At 47.3% G+C, this 10066-nt stretch overlaps 1 protein-coding gene across 1 annotated transcript; it reads left to right on the forward strand.

The window, feature by feature from the left end:
- The first annotated feature begins 3753 nt into the window (after positions 1-3753).
- Positions 3754-4785, forward strand: LOC120064892 (neurogenic differentiation factor 4-like). The gene has a single exon (XM_039015482.1). The coding sequence runs from the start codon at positions 3754-3756 to the stop codon at positions 4783-4785; it is 1032 nt and encodes a 343-aa protein (XP_038871410.1).
- Positions 4786-10066: the final 5281 nt, after the last annotated feature.

Raw genomic sequence — 10066 nt, forward strand, 5'->3', positions numbered from 1 at the left:
AAATCCCCCCCCTGCCAGAATCCCCCCCTTTGCGTTCTTCATTGATGCGACTTGCTTGCTAGTTGAGATTTCTGCTCTTCACCCCGTTGTTAGTTTAGCCTACATTTCACAGATCTTAATAGCAGAAAGCATTTTTGTCTGCAGTTTTCGGTTTGGCTATTTGTTTCAAGTGTATGTGGCGGTTCTAGCTTGTATGGCGCCTGGGCGAAACACCCCTTCAGCGCCCGCGCCCTCCCCCGTCCTCACTCGGGGGCGCCCCGTACCTAAATCCGCTACTGATTTTGTATTAGTCTATAAATAAATCTCTTTGACAAAATTAATCTCTCCCATGTCTTATTCGACTAGTATTTTTGAAAGTGTAAGGATAATAATTCAGCCATAGTTGTTCTGAAATGTTTATTGCTTGCCAACATTTTACTCCCTCTATGTTTAATATAACACACATACATTAATTATTAATTTCGGTTGCCTATCCTGACGTGAAGTTTGTTCTACGGAAAGTATTTGACTCTGATGTGTGTCACAGAAAGTATTTGACTCCAGCCACAAAATTAAGGAAATTAGGGGGGGGGGGGGGGGGGGGGGGGTCCCAGGTGGGAGATTTTCAGCACAACACTGGCACCCAAAACGAGTGGGAACCTATTCAGTCCAAGTTAATGTGCACAAGTAATAGCCCACTTGTACCGAGATAGCCTGTCTCCATTCGGCTAGTTTGCGCTGTCCTTCATTTCAGGTCTTCACTAAGGCACAGCGCATGTCCCGTCTCGTGAGGGGTGTCTCTAGAGCCCTATTTAATGAGCGTTATTGGGTGCAATGAGCGCACGCCGGACGCCAATATTTGCTCAGCACACCCGGATGTATGAATGGACGGGGGAATGGCACGAACACCTGCTCATGCGCAACCGCAAACTCTCATAACCGGTTAAACTCATAATACGGAGCGTGCCGCTCCATCTCTCTATGCAAAAGTTGCGCTGCTTATTTGTCGAAACAGACTGATGATACAAACAATACAAAACTAAAAACGATTGCAACTATGAACATATTCTAATGTAGATAATGTCACGAGCTATAAGAGTTTAGGCCTACAGGCTATCAATCTAATCAAAGCTGGTTAACTTTTTTGTTAACGTCCACAGGCCGCCCACGCGCGCTCTCGAGCGCAGATGAATTGGATACGAGAGGATGAGAGAGTTGGAGGAGGAGCCTGTGCATGGTCGGAGCCTTAAACCCCGGACCCCCGCCGGGTGACCCGCAGAGATGCTACACTCTGGGATGGAACACTGACAACAACTGTGTAGGAGACGCAGGGAAGAAAGTTCATAAAGACTGAGTGCTTTAGGCTAGTTGATGGATAGAAGGTTTTACTCCCTGTAGAAAGGTGAGATAGTAGTAACCTAGAGGCTACGCCTGCTCAACAGCCAACAAGAACACACAGGAGGTCCTTAGGAGCGTTATTTCAAACAGCAGGTAGGACAACCTCATCTTTCTCATTTGAATTAATGTCAATGTTTTACTCTCATAGGATAATCGTGTAATTTGAATAGCATAGGCCTATTGAATATTCAAATATTTTGATAATGTTTATGTGAAGTTGTCCATTTATACATTGGTAGGGTAATAGGTTATGATTTGCCATTTTTCGAAATGTTGGGTTAGGTTATGCTAAATCACAGGAATGAGGCATACAACAGCAACTGTGTTAAGGCATGATGGGCTACAGACATGAATACATTGCTATAATCGATTATCTAATTTAGGATTCCAAAAACTATGACATGATTATTAGACTCTAGGCTTACTGCTCTTAAAATGTGCCTGGCATAATCTTAACGGGAACATTTTATCAGGTGTAAACCTATACTTAAATCCGTAATTATTTATACAAAGACAGTTACCCCACCAGCTCATCATGCTTCAAAATCACTTTGGTCATAAGATTGTTGCTATAAAGATGGTCTAAATCATTGCTGACACAGCTGAAAAAATGGCTAATAATTGTACGAAATTATGCTATAGGTTATCATTCAGCAAGCTAAATTATAGTCTGGAATAAAAACCTATGACACACACAGTTGTGGACAAATTTCTTAAAACCAATAAATAGTTTCAAATAGGCCTATAGGGAGCATCTAATAGGCTCAATAATACAATTAATTTTCCAGGAGGTTCAAAATATGGGCAAACCTACAATGAAAACTCCTAATGAATCCTATCCTGAATCCTAATGAATAGCCTATCATTACCATAACCATAAACACAGAACACAATAAGCCGAGTACAATTTGTCGCAGAGTTATACTGTACATTAATTATTCTGCATTCCCTGTCACTGATCCGGGAATGTAGTCTAACCTTGAGTTAATCCCATGTTGCCGCTTCATCCAGGGAGGGAGCAAATCCCGCAATGGCCCAGATTGAGAGTCCATCCCAGCGCCCGTCGCGACCTAAAAGCATGGAATTACAGAGTTTAGAAGTCCCCCGAGATCAAGTTTCCCCTCGGATTAAAACCCTCTAAAACCTTTTTAGGGGGGAGGGTACGAATTTGATTCGGGGTACATTTGTTTTTAATGGTTTATACACTCATAGGCAGACTGCAACTGTGTATCCTACAGGCTCATAGCCATTCAGTAACATGTTGATCCTCATGTGCAGTATAATCCCTTCATTAGCGGTGATTGACACCTGAAGCACGAGAGTGGCAGGACCTGAGCAGGAGAGAGTAGCACTATAGGAGCTGTCCACTGTCCACGTGACCATGGTGCTGAATTTTTTTATTCGTCACTTGCTTCGTAAACAACAGGTGTGGGCTAACATTGAAATGCTTACTTATGGCAACAATCCATAGAGAGAGAAAATTGAGAAATAATAGAAGAATTTAACACTAATCCTTGTAGGCTAATCAAATCAAATCACATTTTATTGGTCCATACATATATTTAGCAGATGTTATTGCAGGTGTAGCGAAATGCTTGTGTTCCTAGCTCCAACAGTACAGCAATATCTAACAATACACAACAATACACATAAAGTGTAAAAGTTTTTAAAAAAAGAATGGAATTAAGAAATATAGAAATATTAAGATGAGCAATGTGGGAGTCCGGAGTATATATATATAATGTGATGGGATGGGATGTATAGTCAATATGGACAGTATATGGATAGAATATGTAGAATATCTGAACTATTACATATGACAGCAGCATGCTTCAGGAGAATCATCAAACTAAAAATCCCTAAAATATTCAAAGAACCCCCAATGTACTGTTACAAACTGGTAATTAAGGCCTTAGCTTAGATAATTGATCACGGCCTTAAGTAGATTGTAGAGTAAGCAGGCTGAGGCTATAGTCCTGACCTAATCTCATGGACAGACTAGTAAACATAAAACCAAATTACCCAAGATTTTAGTTCTGGGTTAACGAAGATCAGTCATGACCTAGCTATCATCTTGAGACTAGTAGGCCACACAAGGTCAGTAGAACTCATTAGGCTGCGGGATAAGACTGCTATAAATAGACTGGTCCTGGTCTGGTCCTCAAGACCAGCTAGGGTCAATGTCCCAGTATCAGTCGGTCTACACAGTCAGAGAAACTCTACTCTCAATTCACTCAGCTTTGGAAAGGATAGACAAAACATGTAAAAGGGTAGAGTTGTGATGAGCCTCATTTGGCCTCAAAATCGTCAAAAAAATGGTATATGTTAAGGTCAAAACTGTTGCTAATGTTAGTGTGTTTTCGTTTCCAGGAGACCATGATGGCCAAGTCGTACGGGAGGCCCAGCGAGGGGGCGGAGCTAGTCAGTTCTCTGGAGTGGATGGATGATGACGTGAGCTCCCCAGACGGAGACGAGCCAATCACAGCACACCGCTACAGACCGGGTGGAATGGGCCACCTGGACAGGGAGCTGGGCAGTGAGGACGTGGAGGAGGATGAAGAGGAAGGGGAAGAGGAGGGCCATGGAGACGGGAACGCTCCCAAACGCAGAGGGCCCAAGAGGAAGAGGATGACCAAGGCCCGGCAGGAGCGCTTCAAGGCGCGGCGTGTGAAGGCTAACGCCCGGGAGCGCTCGAGAATGCATGGGCTGAACGACGCTCTGGAAAACCTGCGCAGCATCATGCCCTGCCACTCTAAGACCCAGAAACTGTCTAAGATCGAGACCCTGCGGCTGGCCCGCAACTACATATGTGCCCTGTCTGAAGCCCTGGAGGGGGACCAGTCCACGGAGAGCAGGGCCTTTATGGAAACCCTGTGTAAAGGCCTCTCCCAGCCTACCAGCAACCTGCTGGCTGGCTGTTTGCAGCTGGGGCCTGGGGGGCCTATCGAGGAGAGGCCTGAAGACACGCATGGGGGGAGAGGAGGGCCCACAATCCTGGGAGGGGTGGGGATGGCCGTTGGACCAATCAGCTACTCCTCCCCCGGCCTGCCCAGCCCGCCTTACGGCACACTGGACTCCGCCCACCTACTTCACCTGAGAGGGATGAAGGGAGGGGCTTACGAGAGCCACTCCCCTAACGACTGTAACAGTGGGGTAGGCACCCCTCCCTACGATGGCCCCCCCACGCCCCCGCTCAGCATTGGCAGTAACCTAGTGCTCAAGCAGGAGTCCTCGCCCCACTATCTCCCCCCTCCCCACTACCCCCCCTCCTCCATCGGCCTGACAGGCCCCCAGGGACAGGTCTTGTACCATAGCGCCCGCTACCAGGTGCCCCTGGAGATGCCCTATGATTCATACCGCCCTCCTCACATGGCACCCCCACAGATGGGCACCGTCTATGGGGATTAAGGGGTAGAGAGGACAGATGGGGCAGATGAGACTCTCCCCAACAACACACTTCCCCAACTGGCTCCATCTTGACCAATGACTGATATGTTGGGAGAAATATGACTTTGATATGAGAGACCCATCTTAGTACTAAACACTGTGAAACCAGCCCATCGTTGTGAACAACTGGGTAGTTACTTAGTAAAAAGTAGAAAGTGGATTGTTGTTTACATTTGTGTACTGTAAAAGTTAGTGCTCAACACTGTCAAAATCAGCTCATGATTGACTTTAAACCGCTTGTTTGCTGTGGTTGTTTCTGAACACCAATTAAGCTAAAAGGCACCTCGCTACTTGACCATTTCCAAGGGGTTCACAAGAGGAGTGGGTCCTATAGGTGGAAAGGCTGACTTGAAGAAAGACCTCAGCTTGAGCACTTCTGACCAGCACTCGGAACATGAAACACATCATTTACATGAATGAATAATAATGCATTTATTTATTCTCTAATTTAATATTTATATGAACTGCTGTTAGTCATTTTGTGTTTATCCTTTATATATGTGTTTGGTCTTGGCCTTCTCTACTTGTGCTGTCCCTGTTACATTGTTGACTGACTCTGATAGTGTATCTATTTTCTCTCTTCTGTGTCCATTTATCCTTTGTGGTCAGTTGTTCCCTGTTTCACATGGAAAAATATTCTCATATATATTGCTAGCATAGCTGAGGATCAGAGAGAAAACTGCCCATGAGGAAGTGAGAAATGTTTGCTGTTGTAATGACAAGAACAAATATCAATTACAAAATCTGATCAAGGTGTAACTTGTTATTAGAGATATCATTCTGTTCAGACACTTTCTCCATTTCGCCAAATATTAAAAAATGCAAAAATGTTCCTCAAGATGAATACTTTTGGATTGAATTTTTGAACAAAATCGTTATCCATTAAAACCATTTCAACTAAGTTTTTCTGTTTGAAATTCTAAAAGTGGGTTTGCTTTAATGAATCAGTCTTGCTATGTCGAAAGACAGTCAAGGACCAACTGCTGCAATTAGGGTGTTTGTGGGTAGTGGGTGGAAGTGATATGTAAGAGGTTGTGAGACACAATGAGAGAGGTGAGAGGGAGCAGAGAAGATGACAGGAAGGGAGTATGATTCTAATGAGAGTACTTCAGTGACCACTGTTATTATGCTACCACCCCCTGACACACACGCACATGCACACGCAACACACACACACACACACACACACACACACACACACACACACACACACACACACACACACACACACACACACACACACACACACACACACACACACACACACACACACCTCTAGGCCTAGAGAGACATGAAACATGGGAAAGGGAGTTTGGTTGTGAAATGACCACCGTGGGTCCATTGTAAACGCAGCCTGTTCTTTCTCTTGACCACTGACCCTGCATTATGCTGAGGTTGCTGGCTCTGGAGGGAAAGACAGCTGGGAGAAACAGAGGGGAGGGACATTTCTCTGACAGGCAGCTAGGGAGCGAAATGCAGGGGAGGGTGAGCTACACCCCCTCATATCCCCATCTCCAAACAATCCCATTCCTCTTCATGAATTATTGGAATGACACATAACTTTACACACACACACACACACACACACACACACACACACACACACACACACACACACACACACACACACACACACACACACACACACACACACACACACACACACACACACACACACACACACACACACACACACAAAACATAGACTGGTGGAAGATGGGGATGCAGCAAGTGTTGTTCTCACTTGACAAGGGTTTGTGTGTATTTATTGGGGGTGTGTTGCTGGGCATACATTATTCAGAATCTGACGGACATTTAAAAAATTGAAAGCTCTAAAAAGCTGTGCGTTTCTCAAGAAGACAAAAGAGGTTATCGTGGGTTCCACTGTTGGTTATCTTTTCTGGCTGCATTCAACATTCAAAACCGTAAGCTGATGAATGGAACTAAAACCTGACAACAGTATTAGAGAAGGTGGAAATAAATAGTCATGCCTAGTCCAAGAGTAATTTACTACGTCCAGACATACAGTATATAGTTGAATACAGCCAGGGAAGGTTTAGCATCATACCCCAGTTAATCACCCCCACCATGACTGGAATGGAATAAGTGGAATGCTATCAAATACTGGTGTTTGATGCCAATCCATTTGCTCTGTTCTGGCCATTATAATGAGCTGTTCTCCCCTCAGCAGCCTCCTGTGAATTGCACTCCATGATAATGTCCAGGCTTTATCACAGGACTGTTATGTAGAGGCACATGTGCTCTGATTCAGCCTCAGGGTGTGTGACCTGTAGCTACTCCCCAGGGGAGATGGAGAGATGGAGAGAGGGTGAGAGGCAGAGAGAGAGAGAGAGAGAGAGAGAGAGAGAGAGAGAGAGAGAGAGAGAGAGAGAGAGAGAGAGAGAGAGAGAGAGAGAGAGAGAGAGAGAGAGAGAGAGAGAGAGAGAGAGAGAGAGAGAGAGAGAGAGAGAGAGAGAGAGAGAGAGAGAGAGAGAGAGAGAGAGAGAGAGAGAGAGAGAGAGAGAGAGAGTGAGAGAGAGAGAGAGAGTCCCTGCTCACTCTTCCCTGAGAGACATGATGTCACTATCACTAACAGTGGAGTCCATCTGCCCTCACACTCAGTGTATAGAGATCACAGACCTGTAGTGAACAAATATTTTATACAGAGCAGACAAAATATATTATACTATACCTTTATTGTTTGTCTCACTGATGGGCAGAGTGAAGGTTATGAATGGTTACTTTACGGAGAAATATCAACAGACAAGCCAAGTTGCCCTCCTTTATTTTCTTTCACCTGTTCAACACTCCAACTCTACCCCTACGCTCTCTTCCTACCCTCCTCCCTCAACTTCATCTCTCATCTCTTTCGCCATCTTTTGTTTTAGCTACACTAATCCATCGGCTGGCTCTTAATGAAAGAGTGGATGTGTGGAGGCTGGATTGTAGTAGGATAAAGGTTGGTGATTAAGGTGGCTGGCCTCATAGGGCAGGCAGGCTTTCCTCACTGAGTCGCTGTTGTAATAATCCTGTACAATTCAACTGGGCTCAGTTCTCTCTCTTTCCCTCACACACACACACACACACACATACACACAGAAACATAGGCATGCACACACGCGCACACACACACACAAGCAAGCCGGCACGCCCGTAAACACGCACACGCACACACACACACACACACACACACACACACACACACACACACACACACACACACACACACACACACACACACACACACACACACACACTGGGCGGGTGATGTAGTAGAGGCTGATGATGATCAAGGCTATTTGGAAAGACAAGCGGATGAAGGGAAGGGGTGGGGGCAACACAACACAGGGATGAGGCAGGAGGGGGAGGGATGATGTGTAGGATGTGTGTGTGTGTGTATGTGGGGTGAGAGGTTTTAGTGATGGGTTGTGGCAGCGGGGCGTGTTGACTCTGACCCTGGTAACCCCCTCCACCCCACAGTTCCTCCACTGTAGCAGTGACAGAAAATGGAACAGGAGAGGAGGGACAGATGGGCTCTTTTACTAGAGGAGAGCAATGGAGAGACATGAGAAGACCCAAGAGAGAGGTAAAGTTAACATGAGCACTGTGGGGATGAGAAAGAGAGAGATGAGTAAAAGAGAGATAGAAGAGAGACAAAGAGAAGAGAGAGAAAGTGAAGCCGAGGATGGAACCAGAGCCAGTCGGAGTGAAATTGGAGGTGAGCGAGGGGAGCGAAGCAGAGACAGTGAAGGAGTTGATGGGGAGATTGGAGGAGAGAGCTATGAGAGAGCTGCTGTGTTGGTGCATGAGGCACCTGAGTCAGCTCTCCATACTCGTCCTGAGGTGCGTGCTAGCCGTCTGGTGAAGACTGTGCCAGCCCCACGCACCAGGCCTCCTGTGCGCCTCCCCAGCCCTGCACATCTTGTGCCAGCTTGGCGCTCCAGACCTCCAGTGCGCTTCCACAGCCCGGTGAGTCCTGCGCCGGCTCTAGGCACGGTTTCCCCAGTTCGCCAGGAGAACCCAGTGCGGCCTGTTCCAGCTCCCCGCACGTGCCGGGCTAAGGTGGGCATGCAGCCAAGAGGAGCGGTGCAAGTGCTAAGCACCAGAGTTCCAGTGCTCCCCCACAGCCCAGTTTGACCTGTGCCTGCGCTCTGGAGGTGCCGGGCTAGAGTGGGCATTCAGCCTGGAAGAGTGGTGCCAAGGCTACGCACCAGATCTCCAGTGCTCCCCCACAGCCCAGTGTATCCGGTGCCTCGGCCAAGGAAGAGGCCTCCTGTATGTCTACCCAGCCTGGTGAGTCCTGTGCCTGTTCCCAGAACCAGGTCTCCTGTGTGTCTCCCCAGCCTGGTGAGTCCAGTGTCGCCCTCAAGTCCAGAGCCTCCAGTGTCGCTCTCCAGTCCGGACCCTCCAGAGGCGCCCTTCAGTCCGGAGCTTCCGGAGGCGCCCTTCAGTCCGGAGCTTCCGGAGGCGCCCTTCAGTCCGGAGCTTCCGGAGGCGCCCTTCAGTCCGGAGCTTCCGGAGGCGCCCTTCAGTCCGGAGCTTCCGGAGGCGCCCTTCAGTCCGGAGCTTCCGGAGACACCCTCCAGTCCGGAACTCCAAACAAGGGTCCCCAGTCTGGGGTCGGCGATGAGGGTCCCCGCTCTGGAGGCGCCACCTAAGTGGGCCAAGCCAGAGGTGGAGTGGGGTCTACGTCCCGCACCAGAGTCGCCACCGCGGTGAAATGCCCACCCAGACCCTCCCCTATAGGTTTAGGTTTTGCGGCCGGAGTCCGCACCTTTGGGGGGGGGGGGGGGGGGGGGGTACTGTCACGTCCTGACCGTAGAGAGCTTTTTATGTCTCTATTTTGGTTTGGTCAGGGTGTGATTTGGGTGGGCATTCTATGTTCATTTTCTATGTTTTGCATTTCTTTGTGTTTGGCCGGGTGTGGTTCTCAATCAGAGGCAGCTGTCTATCGTTGTCTCTGATTGAGAACCATACTTAGGTAGCTTTTCCCCACCGATGCTTTGTGGGTAGTTGTTTTCTGTTTTGTGTTTCTGCACCTGACAGAACTGTTTCGGTTTCATTCATTCTCTTTGTTGTTTTGTTATTTAGTGTTCAGTTTAATTAATAAATCATGAACACTTACCACGCTGTGCTTTGGTCCACTCCTTCTTCATACGACGGCCGTTACAACCCCGTTATGGTCAACCCTGTTACTTTATTTGTCACTTTATCAGGCACTTACTATAGTCTTTTTTTAATG

This window comes from Salvelinus namaycush, chromosome 20 (genome assembly GCF_016432855.1).
Source record: "Salvelinus namaycush isolate Seneca chromosome 20, SaNama_1.0, whole genome shotgun sequence".
Classification (NCBI taxonomy): Eukaryota; Metazoa; Chordata; class Actinopteri; order Salmoniformes; family Salmonidae; genus Salvelinus; species Salvelinus namaycush.

Coding starts and splice junctions, on each gene's coding strand:
- LOC120064892 (XM_039015482.1), top strand. CDS start 3,754: ATGATGGCCAAGTCGTACGGGAGGCCCAGCGAGGGGGCGGAGCTAGTC.